Raw genomic sequence first — 23,947 nt, forward strand, 5'->3', positions numbered from 1 at the left:
TATATATATATTATATAATAATCTTATATAATAATAAGATAACACTTTGTCATATGAACTTTGCAGAGGAGGCAAACGGCCCATCCACCTCGGAATGCCACCATTAAGCATTGCCAATGAAGCCTGAGTGAGTAGATATTTTCTATAACTGCTTGTAGTAAGCACCTCACTGGGTAAAATATGGTGCTTTGGAATGATGGACCACTCCAGAGGTGTCTGCTCTATGGCAGGTGTGGTGCAAGGTTGAGATAATGGAGATGGCTGGTGGCTAAGTTATTTGTTTCTCACCTGTCAGGTGAACCGTTCCCTCTGCATTTTTGAAAAGACATAACTACCTGTCACTCTGAAGGCAAAATTCACCCAGGAATAACACTGGCAAGTTCCTGATGGTGCGTTGATTTCGTTCTCAGCAGTCAGAAATTTGGCAAATCATTGCCAAAGAAGCAGGCAGTCATTTTCTCAATTAAAATATTGAGAGACACTTTTTTATTTGCACCCTAGCGTGAACCTGGGGGCCGGGAGGGGATGATAAGGACTATTTCTCCTCCAGTGACTTTAAAAGGAAAAAATAAAAATCAAATTCCAGCCACAGCGGAACAGTTTCACTTTCCAAATGTGTACCCTTCCCTGCCCTCTCACCCCTCCCCACTTCCTCCACCTTTTTACCAGCATACACATACACTGGCCCCCAGGATATGTCTTCTACATGTTTTCATTACAGCACTTAAACAAACAAAAAAAAAAGATCAGTCAGCTTTTTGCACTCTTCTCTCTCACTAAAGTTGCTTCTGCCCTTTGAAAATATGAAAGCCCTTGAGTGATTTTATATTTTCAAAGGGTAAAAGTGCTAAAGAGCACTCCTCTATTTCAGAGAGGAGGAAAAAAAGTAAATCAGTCTGCCTAAAGTGTTCACTTGGAAAAAGTAAAAATGAACTACCAACGTGATGGGGAGTAGTTACTGCATTTAGAGTAATAATATATAGCACCCTGGAGTCCGCGGCTGGAAAACAAAACACGAGGCATCAGTCTCAGCTCAAATCTGTGTGGCGTCTGCTTCTGATGGAACCAATTCTTTTTCAAACAACTATCATGGTAGTGCACGTCCAGCCAGCATTCACTTTTGCCCTGGAAAGTACTGTAATGTGGGTAAAATCTGTGTCCACTCCCCAATCCCCTTCCATCCTAACCACCGGCCAGCTACTGCCAACCACCTCCTCTCCCTTCTCTGAGGATTCTTCCTTGGTGTGTGAATTCTCATTCCTTTCAGAAATCCACAGCCTTTTCTTTAATGCACTGGCTTTTCTTCTGTCTGCCTTCTCCACTCCATTGTTAGGAATTACCTTATCGAAAGGACTGGAGTTTAGAACTCAACACCACAGAACAAACCAACACTTACCGCTCCCAAGGACGTTTATCTGCTTCCATTTTCCATGGAATATAAGGTTTTGTTTTCTGGTAAATGCACACTCCCAGACCTAATCAGCCAGGGGGAAGAGTACTTCTCTGGATGATGGGCTTTGGTCTTCTTGGTGCTGCCCTGAATCACCTGTCTCTCAAAACTTCTCTGCATAATTCCTACTCAAAATTCACCACACAGATCAGTGATCACTTCCTCTGGGTAAACTCCTACTTCAAAGATTCGGGAGACTCTTGGCTGTGATGCCATAGCACTCTGAGATGTTTCACTCCCTGCATTTCCCACTTTTCCTTATAGAGTTTATTCTGGCATCTCCCTTGCTAAATTGAAAGATCTTTGATGGCAGCTATAGTTGCTTTTCTTTCTAGACCTCAGTTTCCAGCACAGTGCCTCAAACACAGCAGCAGCAGTAGTAATAATAAATGTAGATAAAAGATTATCTATGATAAATATTGTAAATACTTTGCATATATTAATTTGCTTAATCCTCACAATGGCCTGATGTGGTAGGTACTATTATTTATCTGCATTTTACAGATGAGGAGACAGAAAAACAGAAAGGTTCAATTATTTTTCCTAAGGACGCACAGCTCATAAGTACTAAAAGTGAATTCTAACTCAAGTAGTCTGATCCCCCACACTGTGTGCTCTGCCACTAGTCTGCACTGTCTCTTTTAAAAATAACATATTACTATTGTTTGAATGTTTGTGTCTCTCTAAAATTCACATTGAAATTTAATCCCCAAAGCAATCGTATGAAGAGGTGGAGCCTTTGGGAGGTAATTAAGCCATGAGGGCTCTGCCCTGATGAAAGGGATTCGTGCCCTTATGAAATGAGTTGAGGGAGCAAGCGTGTCCCTTTTTTTTTTTTTTTTTTTTGCCCTTCCTCCATGTGAGAACACTGTTCCTCCCTTCCACCATGTGAGAGCACTGCTCCTCCCTTCCACCATGTGAGAGCACTGTTCCTCCCTTCCACCATGTGAGAGCACTGTTCCTCCCTTCCACCACGTGAGAGCACTATTCCTCCCTTCCACCACGTGAGAGCACTGTTCCTCCTTTCCTCCATGTGACGATGCAGCAAGAAAGTGTCATCTTGGAAGCAGAGAGTAGCCCTCCTAGACATCGAATCTCAGGCACATTGATATCTTGGACTTGCCAGCCTCCAAAACCATAAGCAAGAAATGTCTACTATGTATAAACTACCAAGTCTAGGGCATTTTGTTATAGTAGCATGAATGGATTAAGACACATATGTATACAATAAATGTAGTCAATAAATGGTTTTGGGATGAATTCGAAATGAATAGATTTAGATCCATTGTTCACAATCTGTTATGACCCAGGAAAGCTACTTAGGCACTTCTACTTTTATTTTCCTCTCTGCAATGTCACTTTCCTCCCTTTGAGAACTTAATAAAATAGGATCTGCAATCTGGCTAGCAAGGTGCATGGGTGTGTAAAATACATATTAATTCCCCTGCTGTAATACTGACCAATGGGGTTAATAGTCTTAATGAGTCTCTGGCAATAAAAGCTCAGTTAGAAATGCAGGTTACTAATTTTACCTGAGGTGGCCATTTGGTGTATAATCCATACCACCAACTATTATTAGTTTGTATATCAATGCATGCATAATCTTTGCCCAAAGCAAAGTCACGTCATACTTAACACTGACTCCATGGAAAAGTATTACTATTGCAATTTTAAACCTAGTCCTCTGGATGTACAGAAAGCATCAGGCCCTGAAACAGCAAGCACCATGAGAGTTAGGGTCCAGTCATCAGCCAGCATAATACTAGTAGGGTGCCTGCCAGCAGACCAGTACCCCAGAGAGCCAGACTCTGTAATTTCTGTACCATTTAGGCACCAAATAAGGAAACAGAATCTGTGCTCAAGGACAGTTACACAGTAGGAAAAATTGTGATCTATAAACTGGTAATACAAGAGATAGCCAGGCTGAGTATGGTGGCTGATGCCTGTAATCCTAACACTTTGGGAGGCTGAGGCAGGTGGATCACAAAGTCAGGAGATCGTGATCAGCTGACCTACATGGTGAAACCCCGTCTATACTAAAAATAAAAAAAATTAGCTGGGCGAGGTGGCGCATGCCTGTAATCCCAGCTACTCTGGAGGCTGAGGCAAGATAATTGCTTGAACCAGGGAGTCGGAGGATGCAGTGAGCCAAAATTTCCCCAGCCCCCCCGCCTGGGAACAGAGGGGACCCAGGCTAAAAAAAAAAAAAAAAAAAAAGAGAGAGAGAGAGAGCCAAAACAAAACCAAAAGATGGATTTTTAGTATGTATTCAATCAGGGAACTCCCTACCATATCCATCTAGTGGCTAAGAAGTAGCTGGGAATAGCTACTTTGGAAAACAAACTACAGCTGGGTCTAAAGGGCATATTATATCCAAAGAATCCTGGACATTTCTATGTCCATCCTCTTCATTATGAAGTTAGAAACACCTTGATATGATACTAGGAAAGAATATATGTGTTGGAGTTATGCTGCTCTGTGTTCAAATTCTTCTTGCTCCACTTCTTATAAGTATGGATTTAGGAAAGTATATCTGAGTTTTAATTTCTTTCTTTGTTTCTGTAAAGCACATATAATGTTCATTTTATAAGGTTACTGTACAAATGAAGACATTTTTATGGTAAGCGTCTAGCACAATGAATGGCCCATAGCAGACACTCATATTATCACATAAAAGTTCCCTGTTGGGGCGTGGGGGGCTAAGGGAGGGATAGCATTAGGAGAAATACCTAATGTAGATGATGGGTTAATGGGTACAGTAAACCACCATGACACATGTATACTTACGTAAAACACCTGTACGTTCTGTACAGGTACCCCAGAATTTAAAGTATATTTAAAAAAAGGTACGAAGTCAGAGCTCAATTAACCCACAAATATTCATTGTAGTTGGTACCTATTCATCCATTCATCTATTATTCCTTCAGTGACCAAAATGTCCCAAACAAGTATACAAAGATTTAGAAAACAACAAGTCCCTGTCAACGAGGTGCTTTATGAAGAAATATAAACACACATTCAATGTGCTACATAGGGGACCATTAGCTACAAAACTCTAACACCATGCATGTGTGTATACACATAGGAGAAAGCCCTTCTGTAGATTAGGAATTTTAGAAACCTTCCATTTAGAGATGAGTACTTTGGCTATGAGAGATGGTGGTTATGGAGGAATGAATAAATTGAGACCTTCATATAAAATTGAAGTCTGCTATGAAATACGGTCTTCAGATTTTTATTTTCTACCTCTTAATTACTTCAGATGCATTTTATTAATAAATCACTTTAAAAAGAAGGTGGGAAGGAGACTAGGCAAAGACTGATAGCTCTCATCTTAATTAATTTGCCTATGAAAATTCCATGTAATTTTTTTCTATCTAAGACAAAAAAAAAGCAGAATATAATTTGAATATATGTCATGATGTCATTGCTCAGAGGTGAGGTTATACCACAACTGAGATAGTCTTAACACACATAAGAATAGTAAATATTATAACTAAACACATCCCAATTTCTCTGTGTCTACAGTTGTCAGAAGAGCTCATATTAGCTAAGATCTGATGCTGAGACAAATCTAGTATATGGTAACATACCCGGAGTGGAAAAACCAGCCTTCACAGTTGTTTTGGGAGATTAAATAAATAAAATTCTTAAACAAGCAAACCTCTATTCTAAATATCAGAGTAGTAATCTATCCACACAACATCCTCATCCTGAGAGATTAAAAAAAATGATGTTGGTTTGTGTCTCTTAATTAGCTCATTTAACAAAAAGTACTACTCCATAACTTTTCTGAAGAGCTTGCTACTGGTGGCCTTGAGTCACTGTGATGGATGGGTGTGTCCACTCGGGATGACCAGTTGTTAAAAATAACAAGTATGCGATATTTTGACATTATCCAAAGCATTGAAGATGTGTAACAGAACATACAAGATACTTAGCGCCAGTTACTAGGAAGCAAACACTCTGAGATGATAAGAAGAGCAATACTAGAGTGTTAGTTTAGCACTTGAGTGACTGGATGTTCCTCTTCCAAAATGGTGGCGACTCAGAGAAACCAGCAGAGACCTGCAGACCAACAGGGGTACCGTGAGGGATGTGGCTTCTAACTTAAGAACTCTCCTGAGGTGGTTATTTTGGGATTATTAGAGATTTCTGTTATCTTACTTTCCTCCACTTTCAAACTTCTTACAATAAGCACATAATAGGGCTTATTTATAAGCTCATTTGAAGTTTCAAAAATTTTTGCTTCTTTAGTTTTTGCATTTAGTACATCTTGGATACCTGATTTTTTACCAAACATAGCCCTGTGCTGGGTGTTGAGAAGACACAGACAAAAAAATTGTCTTTGACTTAAGGGGTGACAATAAAACGTGAGAGAGACCATAAAAAAGAACTAAAATATGGTCTGAATGGTGCAGAAGGAATGTCAAAGTATGGAAATATAGCATTCAACAGGAAGAAATTAATCTGTAAGGATGGAGAAGATCCATGGACAGTAGCACATGAAAACAGTTCTCCTGAACAAGGGGCATGAACAAAGGCAGAGGTGCAAGTCAGTATATTGTGCTTGGGTAATGCTGAGTGTTTTGATGTTAAGTGAACATCATTTTTAGTAATGGACTCAATAAGTATAAGGGACTTGGACCTACCATATATGTGTCTCTTCACCTGTTTTCTAGCATCTTCATATTGCCTCACACTTCTGGACAGCATTTTAATAATTCAGCCATTTGATCATGGAATGGATAATAAAAGACAATCTGGAATAAGCTCAAGAAAAAAAAGAGACAGTGATGCAAAAACATGTGTGAAACTGGGCATTGCATTTAAACTCTATAAATCTCAGTGATCATGGATGGGCAAATATAATGGGAGTGGTCAGGTAATTTCTAAGACCTTCAATTCCAAACCCCAATTGAGTTCAATGACTTACCAAATACCTATTAAGTAAAAAACACTGTATTTTTCATTTAATGCTACCAAAGATGAACAAAATATCCTTCCTGCTTCCAAAAGTTTACAACATAATTGGGAGGAAAAGGGAAATAAATATACCTAAAACAATGGCACAAGGCAAAATGTGAGAGGCATATGAAAGCATTAAACACTTAAGATAAGAAAAATTGTGGGACACTTTCGAGGCACATCACAGAGTTTAGTTCAATAGAGAGTACATGAAGGGAACAGTAGGAAATAAAACCAAAAACGTTTGCGGGAACTGTTTGGAAGAACATTTAATGACAGACGAAAAAATTCCCATGTATATGTGAAACCTTCATAAATGATGAAGGTGACATTCCAGATCATTAGAGAAAGAAGAAGCTCCTCATTATATACTTCTAGAACAATTGCCTATCTACATGAAAGAATGAAATGAGGCCATGCGGTGGCTCACGCTTGCAATCCCAGCACTTTGGGAGGCCAAGGCGGGCAGATCACAAGGTCAGGAGATCAAAACCATCCTAGATAACATGGTTGAACCCCATCTCTGCTAAAAAAAAAAATACAAAAAATTAGCCTGGCGTGGTGGCACATGCCTGTAGTCACAGCTACTCGGGAGGCTGAGGCAGTAGAATTGCTTGAACCCAGGAGGTGGAGGTTGCAGTGAGCTGAGATAGTGCCACTGCAATCCAGCCTGGGTGACAGAGCAAGACTGTCTCAAAAACAAAAAAGAAAGAAAGTAAAAGAAAAGAAAAGATAAAAGGAAATAAAATCCTTGCAAACTCTACAGAGGGGGAAAAAAAAATCTATTCCAGGTGGCTTAAAAGAATAAATATGAAAGGTCAAAATATAAGACTTTAGAAGAAAGTATGGAAGACTGTTATCAATGAAATTTAAAAAGAATTTCCTAAACATGACCCAAAAGAGCTAAACATAAGATAATTAAAAAACACTGATTACATTAAAATTAAAAATTGTAGCTCCTGAGAACATATCATAAATAATTCTACTTCATCAGAAGATACCTAAAACAAGTGGGGAAGAAAGGAAGCATCAAACTGGGAGAAGAAATTCCAATCACATATAACACATTAAGGAGATACACACACACACACACACACACACACACACACACACAGACTAGCTCGCTCACTCTCTCAAAATTCCTATAATTCAACGATCACCAGCAAAAAATGAGAAAAAGTCATGAGTAGGTACTTTATAGAAGAAATAAAAATGGCAATAAAACATATGAAAAGATTTTTGACTTCATTAGTAATTGAGGAGATGGAAATGAACTCCCTAAAGAAATAATCATATTATATCCAGTAAATGAATAGAAATCACTAGGCCTGGAAATATCAAATGTTGACAAATATAAAATGATGGAAACTCATACCTTGCTGAAAAATAATTGGCAGGATCTGGAAAAGATAATATGTTCATCTTCAAGATCCAAGTAATCTACTCTCACATATATAAGAAACACTTGAAAGTGTATACCATTTGACACATACATGAATGTTCCTAGCAGCATTTTTCATACTAGAAAAAAATCTGATAATCACCCAAATTTCACCGACAACAAAATGAATAAGTAAATTATGGTATAGTCACGCAACTGAATATCATACTTCAGGGAAGTGAATCAACTAGGGATAGTAAATGTAATAATATAGATGAAACATAATACTGGGTAAAAAAACTAAACTGCTGAAGAATATGTAGACCACAATAAAATTTAAATATATCTCAAAAAGCAGCAAAAGTAGCCTATGTTTAGGAGTACAAACATATTTGTTTAAATTTTATTTTAATAACAGAATAAGCACAAAATTAAGATGATTACTTTTGAGAAGAACCAGAAAAATGGGTTAAAGGAGAAATCTGTAGAGGATTGAAAGGTGTTGATAACTTTACTTCTAAGTATAGTGGTAAGTTCATAGATATACATTTTCATCTGATACATTTTAAAAACTATATTTATTCATATGCAACCATTAATAAAACACAAAATGTTTTACAGAGTTTGATTTCATAAATAAAGAACCATTGGTAGTTAGGAACAGGGTAGTAATATTAGGAAAGCTTGCTTTAGGAGTAATGCCTATGCTATGTTTCCTATGATGGCAGAGGTGTGTGGGCCAGGGGTTCCTGTCCACCTCTTTTGGTTAACAGCAGATGGTGACTAGCACCTCACCCTACACCGTATGAGGAACTACCAGGCCTACACCCTTCAGACACTAAGATCAGTACAAAAATATTAGTCCTTTCATAAATATGGCCACTTATCATTCACATCCTGAGATGTAATATCTAAGACACATTAGATGAAGGTTAAAGGAAAACAAGGAAACTCCATTTATTGGCCCCTATGTTCTTGTCCACAAGAGAAACATGGCACAATCTCTAACTTCATGTTCTTAAAACGCTTCTCCCTTACTTGATAATTTTTTGATATAATCACATTCCATTTATTAATACCTCAATTCTTTTACCCTAGCAAGAAAAGTCTAGCTCCCAAAGGGTGAAACTTTGTGTGCCAGCATTCAATTTCACTCATCCAAGGGGTTTAGGATCTGATATAGTTTGGCTGTGTCCCCACCCAAATCTCACCTTGAATTGTAGTTCCCATAATTCTCAGGTATTGTGGGAGGGACCCAGTGGGAGGTAATTGAATCATAGGGGTGATTCTCATGAAAGTTCTCACGAGATCTGATGGTTTTACAAAGGGCCCTTCCCCCTTTTGCTCAGCACTTCTTACCGCCACCATGTGAATTAGGACAAGTTTTCTTCCCCTTCTGCCATAATTGTAAGTTTCCTGGGGCCTACCCAGTCATGTTGAACTGTGAGTCAATTAAACATCTTTCCTTTATAAATTCCCCAGTCTCAGGTATGTTCTTATAGCAACGTGAGAATGGACGAGTATAGGATGCAAGGTGGAAAGATAAGGCCTAATAGGGAACAAGAGGTGAATCATTGGTGGTCATCTTCATACCTTATGCTTTTGTCATGATAAAGATCTTCAAATATCTTCTTGGATTCTCAAGAAAGAACAGTATCTACGTTTATACACAATCAATGCACCATTAAATCCATGGCTCTCATCCTAAGGAAATTAATTCAGAAACAGAAAACCAAATACTGCATGTTCTCACTTATAAATGGGATCTGCACACTGGGTGCACACGGACATAAAGATGGCGGCAACAGACATCGGGGACTACTAGAGTGAGGGAGGGAGGGTATATTGGGGACTACTAGAGTGGGGAGGGAGGGTAGGCGGGGAGGGATGAAAAACCAACTATTGGGGCCGGGCACAGTGGCTCATGCCTGTAATCCCAGCACTTTGGGAGGCTGAGGCAGGCCGATTGCCTAAGGTCAGGATTTCGAGACCAGTCTGGCCAACGTGGTGAAACCCTGTCTCTATTAAAAATAGAAAAAAATTAGCCAGATATGGTGGCATGCGCCTGCAATCACAGCTACTTGGGAGTCTGAAGCAGGCAGAAGATTTGCTTGAACCAGAGAGGCCTCCGCCGAGCCGAGATCATGCCACCGCACTCCAGCCTAGGTGACAGAGTGAGACTCCATCTCAAAAAAGAAAAAATAACTAACTATTGGGTAGTATGATCACTATCTGAGTGACAGGATCAATCATTCCTCAAACCTCAGCATCACGCAGTATACTCAGGTAACCAACCTGCACATATACCTCCTGAATCTAAAATATAAGTTGAAATTATTTGGGAATAGATAAATAAATCCATGGCTCTCAGTCTTTAGTTTCCAAATTGGGAGTCACTTGAGGAACTTAAAACAAACAAACAAACAACAACAACAAACAAAACCCTGGGTCCTTCCCAGTGAGATTCTGACTTAAGTGCTCTGAGATCAAGGCCTTGGCATCAGCTGACTGAGAACTTCAGAACTAAACTCTTTCTCTTCAGAATTTCAATTACACACATGGATATTTCTATAAACAAGGGTTACACTAAACATTTGGTGCTCATCTTTTAATCTAACGTGTTCCAGTAAAACCATTTCAACTTTCAAATACTAGTTTTAAACTTTAAAAAAAAAAAAAAAAAAAGGCAAATGCCCACACATATTCAAAGCACCTCTCTATGATGTTCTCACCCTACCCTAGGTGACAATACTACAGATGTTTTCCTTTCTGCAATTTTGGAAAAAAAAAAAAAAAAAATGGCTTTCAGGGAAAAAAAGGGATATGTAGATTTAAAACCTTATCAGCATTTCCAGAAGAAATAAGCTTCACTGATAAATTGCTAAACATAGCCAAACCTTGAATATTTTGACACCTAATCTCCAAGAATCAGGAGTTTTCAACACCCCATGTGTCTAACACTTCTCCAGTAAGGTGGCTTCAACATGAATAATCATAATAGAGGCACCGGAGTTTCATAAGCTCTATATAGGGATTGCTTTCTGCACATTACTATGGCCACAAGAGATGCAGAATTCACTTTAAAAGAAACTCAGAACTGCATGAGAAGAAGTAACCAAAGTTTGTTGGTTTCTTTGTGTGTGTGTGTGTGTGTGTGTGTGTGTGTTTTGTTCTTTTGGAGATGGAGTCTCGCTCTGTCACCCAGGCTGGAGTGCAGTGATGTGATCTCCATTCACTGCAACCTCCATCTCCTGGGTTCAAGCAATTCTCCTGCCTCAGTCTCCCAAGTAGCCGGGATTACAGGCACTTGCCACCACGCCTGGATAGTTTTTGTATTTTTAGTAGAGACAGGGTTTCGCCATGTTGGTCAGGCTGGTCTCAAACTCTTGACCTCAGGTGATCATCCATCTCAGCCTCTCCCAAAGTGCTGGGATTACAGGTATGAGCCACCACACCTAGCCACCAAAGCTTTTAAAAGTATATCCAGTCACTCTTTTGGATGAAGATTTATGGCTTTTAAGGATATCATGGCCATATTACTACCAACACGGAAAGCTTTCTTCAAAATATACATATTTTATATATATATATATATATTTAGAAGGTATTTAGGATTTCCTAGTAGATTCATACTGAACAAATTTATTATCAAGGATCCAGATGTTAAGTAACTGGAACAAAAGATTAACACTAAGACTTAAGACACCCTAACTTTCACCGAAACACAAAACAAATCTATAATGCAAACCTCTTACAATATTAGTTCTGCTACACCAAACTGCATCCCTCATATCATGACCTCAGCATTCTGTGAGCCAAAGGAAAAAAAATTCTCTATTGGAAAAAAAAAAAAAACTCTATAATTTCAAAGATATTTTAGAATAATATAAACATTTTAAATAAAAGGAAAACATCCTTTAACAGAAAGGTAAAATGATCAATAGTATTTAGTCTTCTGGTATCATTCTTTTGAATTCCTTTGTGCCTCTATTGATTACTTTTGTTATTATAAGCCTGCAAGGGAATGAGGCAAGGACAACACTGAGAAAATGAAGACCTGGATTCATGGGCAGGGACGGACTGAAATGACCTCTAAAAGCCAAGCAAGCAAGTACACTCTTCGATACCTTGTTTTCTCATGTACAAATTTGGGCTTTGGCCTGGAAATTTTAGGGCCCTTTTTAACAATGTCATTTTATGATTGTTTCTCATTGCAAGTGGGAAACAGAGAGCCATAGAAACTCAGTGATCAAATCAGTGTTTAATAAAGGGCCAAGACATAACACTATTCTACAAATCTAGAAAAAGTGTTGCATGCCCATGGCTCAAGTAAAGATAATTACTGAAAATGAGGACCAACTGGCTCCCTGATTCTTTAACTCTCTTAACAAAACCTGACCAAGTCATTGATTTGAGACAAACTGGAGGGCTGATTGCCATATCCTGAGTTTTGCTGGAGTCACGGTGCTTCATGCAAACAATGTGATAAGACTTCAGCTCTGCAAGTTTAACATGAAATTTCATATATCTGGTATCTACTAAAAAAAGAAAGAAGTCAGTCTATCAAGAGGGGTCCCATACACCCAACTGAGCAACGGTGAGCTATGGCAGAGGGTGCCTAACTCCTCCAGGTCTTCTGCCAACCTACTTCTGCATTAGTTATACATGTATGCATTAACCTACAGCCACTGATTTAAGAGAAATCAAAACAAAAAAAAAATAGATTTCTCTTATGATTGGTACATTCTTGAAAATGCTTAAGCCAAGGATTACCAATGTCATTATGAAGCCCCATTAACTTGTCCTGCAATTTCTATTTCCAGAGTATTATCCCTTTACTGAAGGTTTGATGCATATTTAAAATGCAAGAAAAGCTTCCTGAAATGATAAAAAATAATGTGAATAAACGGTACAGAAAACAAAGGGTGGCATCACTGAAGGTCAGAGCAGGAAGGAGGCTTAATGATAATTTAGTCATTGCTTTTCCTACAAATAAAAAGAAGTAGAGAAAAAAGTGATGTTTCAAGGACACATAATTGTGAACTTTCCAGCCCCTCACATTGCTTACATGGAAAGGAAGTCTTGACTTGAAGAGGAGAAAAGAAGCAAGAAAAGACCGAGCATAGGGGTTAGATGGGAGGCACCATGGAGAGTGAAGTTATGGTTAGCAGAATTAAGCAGCTGAGTTTTGAGTCAAAACTGTGATTACATCCCAAGTTTAAGTGTTACTAATGCCAGTTAAATTAATGGCATATAACTTTAATGATATGTTTGATATGATGATATATGACATTCTACTAATATATAATACACACAGATATCCATGAATTACAGTCCTTGTCACCTTGACAATTATTAATAATTGATTGTACAATGGTCTTCTCTGCTGCAGGATGTGGTAGGTTAGAGCTGTCTTTTCACGTTGATATCTTGGAGACTGATGTGCATTGCAAGTTAGTTGATAGACTTTAGAAAACATCAGATGGATATTTTATTTTTTGCTCTAAGGTGAAAATAAAATAATAACAAACCTGTTATTTCTTTACAGCAAACCCCCAAACCCTTACATCCCTCCCACACACCTCACACTGACAAAACCTGTGAACATCCTGATTGCTTTTTTTAAGAGAAACAACTTTGGAAACCTCCTGATACAAGCTGCTAGTAATCACTGCAGCTTCTGGTCCCAAGACTGAGAGAGAAAGAAGCGCTGTCTATTCAGAGGAAGGACAGATTCTTTCTTTTTCCAGTTCCTTTCAAAAGGCTTACAACACAGTTATAGTTCTCTGGCAAAGAATTATATTCTGTGCTCTCTATTTTTTTCCATCTGTCTTAAAAAGACAGGCTAGACACTTCTTAATGACATGTTGATGGAAATTATTATTATAAGTTCAATTGTATTGTGCCACTAAACTACTTTCGAACACAAATCAGAAGAATTTAGCTTTACAACTGGTCACAGAAAGTAAAAATAAAGCACATATGCTCAAAAGTAATAATAAAGACAAGGTATTCAGAAAACTATGCAGATTGGGGAGCTAGTATACTTCTAAAAACTTGGTGTCTCTAATGGCATATTTATTTATTTAATTTTTTTTTTGGAGGGACAGGGCCTTGCTCTGTCTCTAGGAATGGAATGCAGTGATTATGGCTCACTGTCACCTCAAATTCCTGGGCTCAAGCAGTCCTCTGACTTCAGCCTCCCGAGTAACTGGGACTATAGGCACGAACAACCAGGTCCAGCTAATTAAAAAAAAAAAAAAAAAAAAAAAAAAAAAATTGTAGAGAAGAGAGTTTGGCTATGTTGTCCAGGCTGGTCTCAAACTCCAGGTCTCAAGCCACCCTCCCACCTTGGCCTGGTGGGATTATAGGCATGAGTTACTGTGACCAGCCTGTAATAGCATCTTTAAAAACAAAACCTGAGAAAAACTACTGTAATTTGTTATTTTACTTACTTTAATAAACTACTTTAAATCCCTTGATTTTTCAAAAGTTCCTCTGAATATTCTACACATCAGTTACTCCATAATACAGCATGTTATTTTTAATATATTCATAATGTTACTATCCTCCAATCATTCCTGACACATTTGTGACAGCCCTTTGTCTCAGACAGGGCCATTTCTGTTTACAACCATGAGAAACATACCACCCTACAGACCAAGAAGGCACAATAGGCAGTGGAATGAATTTTTATCCATGTATTTCTCTTTCTGTGTCCCATGCTTATACATCCACACCCCTGTCAAATGCAATATGAGTGAAGTGCTGTATAATCCCACCTTAGTATAATCAATCTATGTATTAATAAAATAGAATTACATGGTAACATCATCAAAAAGGCCCTAAAACCATGAAGATTTGGCTTCTAGTCCTAGCACTGTTTATCACTACCTGTTTGGATTTGGTCAAAAAATCTCTAAAGTCAACCAGTCAACCTAATCTAATCATCGGTTCAATATCAGGGTAGGTGCAAAGATACAATGCAATCAAAATTATGAGAGTCCCCCACAAATGTTAAGTTACATGCACATGAATTAAACAGCCACTCTTATATAATAGGACCACATGATAGATGTCACTTAATCATCTTTCTAGAAGAGTCTATCTAGGAATATAAGCTTTAGTATCTGTCTAAAACAAATGTAAAACCTTCTTACAATTATTTTATTCTTCCTCTGGCAAATAAAGTTTCCTGGGGTTTTATCACAGTGTAGAGTAGATTTTGAAATGTTATTCTAAATATTTATGCCTTAATAAAGTTCGAGTAACACACATTATTCAACATGTGCTATGAGACAAGCCCTATCAGCTACTGGGTAAGTAACAGTGAATGAGATGGAATTTGCATAAAAGGCAGAGGGGCCTGATGCAACCTCCACACCATGTTGGGACAAGGATCCAACCGCTTTGGAAACATCACTACCCCATATGGACTCACTGCTCTGTTATTTTTTTTTAAACAACTGTTCTCATTCTAGCTCTTGCTTAACTACAGCCTCATCCCCTCATTATCCTGAACTCCAGATCATTCTTAAGCATATGTAGCTCCTGCCAAGAGAATAAAGTGAAGAAATGCTAAAGAAAGTTAGAAAAGCCTCTTATTTAACAAAAATCTGACTTTGAGCAAACTGGTAAAATTCTGGGTTAGTCAATTTCCTCTTTATGACAAGAAATAAATTAGATGCAGATATAAGACCCCAGTTAGCTCCAAAGGAAAATTCAAGACTTTTTAAACATTGTGGAACTGGAGCAGATACTACATCTGTCTTTATAAATGCTTTACACTGCATCAGGACGGCGCCCTCAGAATGCCTATTTTTTTTAATAAGTAGCTGTGTGTTTCTCTGAGTTAAAATTGACATTTGTGTTTTCTTATTCTTCAACTGGCATTTTAAAAATATTCTTACATGGAATTCCACTTCGTACTGGCTTGCAAAAGAAAAAAATATTGAAAATAGAAAACATGAATTACTATCATCTATGGCCCATAGATGGTGTCATCTGTGAGTTTATCAAAACTGCAGAACCTCAGGCCCCTCCCCAGGTTTATTAAATCAGAATGTACATTTTAACAAGATCTGCAGTAATTCACATGCACATTAACATCTGAAAAGCACTGATTTGTGAGTTTCAAATATTACCAGCTTAGCTTCCATAACCTATGATCATTTGACTTCCCCTTCTCTCCCAGTAGGTTTATTACATTAAATTCAAATACAGATGTTAACTACTAAATAAGTACTGTTGCTAACAGAAGCCACCAATGACTTCTAAGCAACCCTAAACTACCACATATCTATTTAGAGGTAAATCTTCCCCAATATTGAGTAAATACATTCTCTTTAGTAATAAGTTGCTGGCCAGGTGTGGTGGCTCACGCCTGTAATCCTAGCACTTTGGGAGACTGAGGCGGGCAGATCACGAGGTCAGGAGTTTGAGACCAGCCTGACCAATATGGTGAAACCTTGTCTCTACTAAAAATACAAATATTAGCCAGGTGTAATGGTGCATGCCTGTAATCCCAGCTACTTGGGAGGCTGAGGCAGGAGAATTGCTTGAACTTGGGAGGCAGAGTTTGCAGTGAGCCAAGATCCTGCCACTGCACTCCAGCCTGGCGACAGAGCAAGATTCCATCTCAAAAATAAATAAATAAAATATAATAATAAGTTGCCAACATCTGTGAATTGTATCACACAAAGCATAGTCATCCCAGTGGTGGTGAATCCCTTGAAGTAGTTCAGACAGTTTCTTCACTGTGGCCTCTTGCATCTTCTCCTTCCTATGCCTGCCTACCAGTTACTTACCTTCCCAAATGTCTGCGATGTCATTTCCCCTCTGACTAACCCGACTGGGAAACCATAGTATTCAATTTAGGTAACAACAAAACATCTGTAAAGCTTCTTATTCAAATCCCACATGGTTACAATGATATTTTCCCACCTGTGGAAAAAATACCTTTACAATGTGGGCTGGAGTGGTGGGGGTACCTGTACCAATCTTTCTGGGAAAGAGGGTTCTTTTGCATCTTATGAACCCAGTAATTTGGGGGCAGAAAGTCAATATTTGCATTAAATAAAGCCAACATTGACCTCTCTTGAAAGGCAGTTTTCAGCTTTTTCCATGACTTCATTTATAAAATAAACTATCAAAATAAAAGAAGTTGATAAATGAGTACAAATATATCACTTAATAGAATAAGACCCAGTGTCTGATAGATCAGTAGGGTGACTATAGTTTACAACAATCTATTCATATTCCAAAATAGCTGGAAAAGAATAATTCAAATATTTCTAGCATAAAGAAAAGACAAATATCAAAAGGTGATAGATAACCCAAGTACACTGATTTTATCTTTACAAATTATATTAAGGTATTAAATTATCACTTGTACCCCAAAACTATGTACATGTACTATGCATCAATTTTAAAAAGTGTTAAAACTTAAAATAAAAAATAAAAGCTACTCTGAAGTCTGAAAAAAAAAAGGGGCGAGGGGAATGGTCATATAAGAAGAATACCGACCTCATTTTATCCTTGTCCTGATAGAAACAATATTCAGAAATATTGTATGCTCTATAGTGGCCTGATGTTATCTGAGAAACGTTACTACTTGATTATTGTTTCTACTTTAGCCCCATAAACACAACCCTCATATTTCTATCTCTTAATTCAGTGAAGTGGTACAGGGGGAGTGGTGATAGGGTGAGCACAAAATACTTAATACACAGCAGAAACATACTCACTTTCAAGAGAAAATTCCAAAAGCACAGGATTTAGCAGTGGATTTCAGATAATACAATCCAAAATGAATACATTAACATCCGCTTAATTCTGAAAATTATCTACGCACAGCGTGTGTATGCACACAATAAGGCCATATGATCCAATGTGGCACAAACAATTAAAAGTTCTTTTCAAAGTGGAAATGCAAAATAGAACGAATATCTATTTTCTATAAATGAATCTAGCCATCTGCCTCACAAGAGCAGCAGCAGGAGTACCCAAAACAGCAGAAACAGCAGCCTCTGGTGTTAACAATCTATTCTCAAATCTCATGCTCCACATTTCCCTGGCAAACAAGGCTAAAAATACAAGGCATGCAACAAATAGTCTCGTGGGATCTGCCGTTCCATGGATGGCGTATTCAATCAGAGTCATATTTTCTGTCGAAATTCAAAATTGAAAACAAAAGCAAGCTATCATATTGGAAACTGGCACTCAGAATTTTAAGTGTGAATCCAATCCCAAAGTATAGTAAGCTGAATGGGGAGAGCGTGGTTATTTTCATACAACATAAATCTTTTAGATTTATCTGAACATATTTATAGACTTATTTAAGCTACTCTAAATTCCTCTATGCCTCTTGATGGTAATAAAGATACGATTTGAGTACTTTTGTCATCAAAATACAAGGGCCATTTTCTTTTCTACATAGTTCAGAAAATTGTCTTTGTTGTGGGCCCTGGAATCAGATGGAGTAGGTACAAATCTTGACCCTACTATGTCCTAACTCCATGACCTTGGGCAAGCTTTCAATCTATGTCCCTCTTTTCCTATCTTACAAATGGGGGTAATCATAGTACTTACCTCAAAGAGTTATCTTCAGGATTACATCAGTTAATGTTTGTAGAGCATTTAGAATTATGATTCTCACACATGAAGTAAGTACTATTATTATATTATTTCATACTCAAATAAGTATGAAAGTATTACTAATAAGTATTACTATTATTTCATATAAGTATTATTTCATATTCAAACAAAGTTGCAGAAATGTATTAAGGAACAGGTACAATACAAAAAGAGTGCTAACAACATGATAATAGGTCTTATGCTGGCAGTGGCCATTTAAAGTAAAGGGGTGGGGCCGGATGTGGTGGCTCACACCTGTAATCCTAGCACTTTAGGAGGCCAAGGCAGGAGGATCATTGAGTCCAGGAGTTCAAGACCAACCTGGCCAAAATAGTTAGAGCTAATCTCTACAAACAAACACACACAAAAAAAATTAATGAGATGGTGCATGCCTACAGTCCCAGCTACTCAGGAGGCTGGGGTGGGAGGATCACTTGAGCCTAGGAGTTTGCTACTGCAGTGAGCTATGATGGCACCACTGCACTCCAACCTGGATGATAGAGTGAGAACCTGTCTCAAAAAAGAAGTGAAAAAACAAGAAAAGACAAGAAAAGAGAAAGGAAAGAGAAAGGAAAGGGAAAGGAAAGGAAAGGAAAGGAAAGGAAAGGAAAGGAAAGGAAAGGAAAGGAAAGGAAAGGAAAGGAGAAAGGAGAAAGGAGAAAGGAGAAAGGAGAAAGGAGAAAGGAGAAAGGAGAAAGGAGAAAGGAGAAAGGAGAAAGGGGAAGGGGAAGGAAAGGAAAAAGAAAAGGGAAAGAAAGAAGGAGGGAGCAAATAAGTGTCTCTATATAGAGTATGTGACTAAGAATGAAATAGAAATAGGGAAAGTTTCCATTGATTATTCTGTTGAGCTGTTAGTTCATGAAGGTTTCAGAAGGAGGAGGAAGGAAGACAAGACAGTGATGTTGCTGGTCAAGTGACAGCCTGGATGAAGGGACAATCAGCATTAATGGCAAAGGTGTAATCAAGAAGGAGGGCACATCTGGGTTACCTGTGAACACATGTGCCTTCCCATTATGAGGGCATCACACACCAACACCAGCCCCTTCCTTAAGAGGATGCTATGGAATAAATCACTTGTCTTTGGGATTAGATTTTAATACATGTCTGAGTCTCTAGCCTAGATATTAAAAAAAAAAAAAAAAAAAAAAAAAAAAAAAAAAAAAAAAGCAGACGGGAAGGATGTCAAACATGCACTATCTCTTAATATACCAATTCCCTGATAAACACTGGCAGTGTTTTAAGTTGGGAACTACATTTGGTAGGAAGAGGACAATAAAAACAAATTTATGGAGCATTGAGACAATAAAGAGAAAAGCGACTTCCTAATCAATAAGAAAACACAGTGTAGAACTACCTGACGGATTCAGTCATCCAGTCCTGAGAGCGCTCAGAAAGGATCCACAGCTCCAAATGTTTCCCTCCCCTATGAGGTACTACTTAAAGAACCACAGACCCACAGATAGGTCATCTGGAGAGCAAAAAAGTATGTAAAGGGTGACAAGTGCTAGGGCCAGGTCAGAATAATTCATCCTTTCTTAAAAACTGAGATGCTTAAAAGATCTCTTAAGAAGGTGCCACTGGGCTGCTCAAAATAAGAGCACAACCCAAGAATCAGAAAAAAATAAGTCTGGCAGGAAATGGGGAAAAATACTCTTTCTCATAGTCCTAGGAAGAGAAACATTTGTGAGGAAAAGGAACAGAAGGAGAAAAGTGGGAAGCAAGAGGGTGGCCTTATAACATTCATTAAGGAAGAAATGACTATAGATTTTAAACTGTATGAGCTAGACAGATAAATGGATTTAAGTATGTGTAAATCATAAGAATATTATTATGCCTATGTAATAAGTATGTACTTCTCTTGCCATTAATGCATTACTCTAGTTATTGTAATCAACATTTCATTGTCCAGGAAATGTTTTCAAGCAAGAAATTGTATGAAAGCTCAGCCTATCTAAGATTATCTTCCTCTCTGCCTTTAATGACTACAGTATCTAATGCACAGTATCTAAGGCAAAGATAACAAGCAGATGAACAGCAGTCCCCCCCGGTTTTTTTTAAAGAACAAAAACAAATCAGTATGACAACATGATGTGGATTTAATTAGCACTTGACAGGTCATGAATAACTTTTAAACAACCTCCTTTTAAGTTGGAAAGTGTAAAAACATACAGTGATCATGGCACCAGAGTGCCTTCCTTACAATATGCGGACAGGGAGAGATGTTCATCTGAAGAGCTAAGTCTTGCTTACAAAGCAGGGAAACAGAACATTGCTTCTTGGGCCACTACTGGGCTCTACAACAGTCCCTTGTCCCAAGGGTCTTCCTCTTATAGTATATTCAAAGCCAATTTGAAATCTCCCTCTGATTTTCAGAGGTTTCTACAAAAGTATGGAGGGAAAGAAAAGAAAAAAAAAGTTGGTACAATCATTTTGGAAAAAGATAAATGATAAATATGGTAAAGAAAATGCTACTGAATTGTTAAATATTCTCGTAACATCAAGGCAAATGGCATAATTCTATACCCTGTTGGTTAGGGCAAGTAAATTATATTGTTTCAAATCAACAAGAAAAGTCCTAAAGAACAAAAACTATTAATTGGATAGGTAAGAACAACCTAGGGCTAATCCTAGAGAGTATGGTGAAACTAGTGGTCAGGCAAGCATGCCACACCAGTGCACCTTATCTTGGTTTTAATGAATAGACCCCTTTCTGGGATGGGAGAACTTCATAAGCACTGGAACACACCCTCTGTTCTGAAACTCCAATTACGCCCAACCCAACTGTGCAAAGCCAGGTGCTTGTGGCTTCACCGGTTTCACAGCCTGACTAGTGCTCATTTCTTGAGGACTCTCTGACAGTTGCTAAGGGGAATGGGCTTCATGCCCCAGAATGTAAAATATGACGTGGGAAATATCAGTCAGATTTACTGCTCCACTCCATGTGTCTTGCATATTACTATGATCTGTGCAAGACATTTGTTGTAAATAAGCCTGCAGAGTGTACAGCATGTTTTCCAGGAGACCTTTAAAGAACAGCTTGCAGACAAGAGGTGCTAGCCTTAGTTTCACAGCCAGCAAAACTCCATCCAAGAGGCTGCTGGCATGTCCCTACCTCTTGTTTCGAGCTGGCTTCAAGACAACGTCACCAACTCAATTCCAAGGGTGAGTACCTGGAGTTAGTGACTGTGAGGTATTCCACACGAATAGTAAGTGGAAACTCAGCCATTTAGATCAACATTTAGAAAAGACCCAGTTTTCCCATAAAAGTGTATTAAAAACAACTGAGAGCTGACTTTGCAATGAGGCATTTGCCGTACCTAGTAAATTAAATGGCTGAAGCGTGTGCTTCTTCCAGCATGAGAAAGAACTGTGGTTCATCATAACTCAGGGTGTATAATCACCGAGGCTCATTTTAAACCTCCCCTTCTTCTTAAAAGACTGCTCCATTAAAAAAAAATAAATAAATAAATAAATAAAAACTTTTCAGGAAATGATATGCAAATAGGCACAGAACAGGATCATACAACGGAGAGCCTCTATCAACCTCTTTAAAAAAAAAGAATCTTTCTAGGCACCCGGACTGCTTTTAACACACCACAAGCTTTTATAAAAATGAGATAACATTGGTTCTTTTGTGATCGTCCTCAACCCTTTCCACCCTTTCACTCTGCAGGCTGTTCGGAGTATGTTCAGGAGACTGAATAGAGCAGAAAGTGAAGTGGTCAGCTCAGCTCCACCTCTCCCCCAGCAAGTGTAAGGCAAATCATTTAACGGTATCATGTATTCTAAGCCTACTGGATGGCTTAGAAGGAAAAAGGGAAAGAAGGGCGGGAAGGCAAAGCTTCCGATTTTTTCAAAGGTAAAGCTCCGGCACTTGAGCTGTGTCTGAAACTGCCTCTGATCATCTTCAAAACAAGTCCTTGGGATTTATCTTTAACTTGATGCTTCCTGTCCTCGCTCAAGGTGGAGCTGAAACCAGTTGCGAAATTTCCCTCTGCTGGAGTTCAGAGGATCCAAGAAAATGGGTTTCTAAGTCGGAAAGAAGCAAAGGTTTCCCTGCGGCTCTGTGGGGCCCGCGCTTCCAAGCCAGAGTAGGCGCCGGGGAGGGAGAGGAGGCGCCTGGTGAGCAGCTTCGGGCCGAGTGCTCATCCCGGCTGATCACTGCAGGCGCGGTTAAATCGGGATGGTGCATGCTCTACCAAGCTTCCGCACACACGCGGCCTCCGCCAAGCCAAGCCCAGGGCTGGCTAGGACTTCGGGCTAAGGTCGCCCGATGGGTGCCAAGCTTGGCGCAGAGCGAAGGGACTTCAGCATGGGTGTTCCTCCCCTAAGGGAAAAGACGCCCTCTCTGTTCAAGCCCACCCTACAGACACTCCCATCACCTGGCCCCTCTCCCCAGGAACTCTCCGACATCGCTATGGGAGCCAACCCATGACCAAGCTCGTCTTGAGAGGAAGTGGAGAGGAGAGGGGAGAGCGAGATTGGAGTGAAGACCGGGCTACTCCAGTCTGCAGCAACTGGGGAGGGCTTGGAAAATGGAGCAGGCAAGGAGGGTCAAGGAAAATGGTAGGGGCCCGGGTCGCAGCCACCTGTAGGATTGCGGCAGATCGCAAACTTGGGTTGGAAGGCTGTGGTCCCCACGGAGTCCTCCACTCGACTCCCACCCAGTTGGGCTTGGCGCGCCGAGGTGCAGGGCGCAACTTGGGAAGCCAACGCCACTGGTGCGGGTCCCGCTCCGTCAGGCTGGCGTCCCTGAGCCCTCGACCCCAGCTGCCCGCTCCGCCCAGCGCTTACCTCGGGCAGCCGCAGCCCCTGCCGCCCAGAAGCACAGCCCCAGCCACGGGAGCCAGCGGCGCGCCCCTCTGCCGCCGCCTCCGGTGGCCGCCGCTCTCCCCATGCTCCTCGCCGCGCTCCAGAGGACGGCTCTTCTTCACGCTCCGGGGGCCCGGGAAAGGGTCGGCGATGAGACGCCCGAGTCGAATGGGTCCCGGGAGTCTTTAGAGAGTGACTCTGCTGCACGATCGCTTCCTAAAGCAGCGGGGCAGGACGCTCCGAGCCGCCGCTAAATGGGCACCCCGAGAAAGGGCGCGTCCCCATAGCTTCCCACGGCGCGGCGAACGCTGCCGCCAGCGCCGATGCCGGAGTCGCCCGCAGTCCCCGCCGCAGTTCCCAGCCCTCGCGCCGCTGCCGGGCCCCGAACTACCGAGCGGAGGCGCGAGTCCGCATAGCTAATGAGACCCCCCGCGGCCGCCCCTTCCCCTCCCCTCCGAGCGGCAGCCAATGAGCCGGGCTGGGGCGGGGCCGCGGGAGGGGTGGTGGCTCGGCCGCGCTGGGCGGGGGCCTGGAGGCGCAGGTGAGCCCGAGGCCGCTCCACGTGCACCCGGGGCGCTTGGGGCTCCGCCTGCAGGCCTGGCTCGCGGAGAGAGGAAGCGGGCTGGGAGTCGGGCGGCGGGGATGCGGCCACACCGCGGTGAGCTGAGCGGAGCCGGCTGGCCTCTTGGGGCGAACGCCAA

General features: G+C 40.2%; 1 protein-coding gene across 4 annotated transcripts in view; it reads right to left on the reverse strand.

Moving 5' to 3' along the window:
- UNC5D (unc-5 netrin receptor D) overlaps positions 1-23,657 on the reverse strand; it is a 583,419-nt gene extending 559,762 nt beyond the window's left edge. For 3 of the 4 annotated variants that reach the window (XM_017862274.1, XM_017862279.1, XM_017862265.1), the window contains exon 1: positions 23,229-23,618. In XM_017862274.1, coding sequence (XP_017717763.1) covers positions 23,229-23,331 — 103 coding nt within the window. In that variant the 5' untranslated portion in view covers positions 23,332-23,618. Of the gene's footprint in view, positions 1-23,228 lie in introns of all 4 variants that reach the window. The other variant, XM_017862255.1, reaches the window with a different exon arrangement.
- Between the last annotated feature and the right edge of the window lie 290 nt (positions 23,658-23,947).

The sequence above is a fragment of the Rhinopithecus bieti genome, unplaced genomic scaffold (genome assembly GCF_001698545.2).
Source record: "Rhinopithecus bieti isolate Rb0 unplaced genomic scaffold, ASM169854v2 scaffold_2524, whole genome shotgun sequence".
NCBI classification, from domain to species: Eukaryota; Metazoa; Chordata; class Mammalia; order Primates; family Cercopithecidae; genus Rhinopithecus; species Rhinopithecus bieti.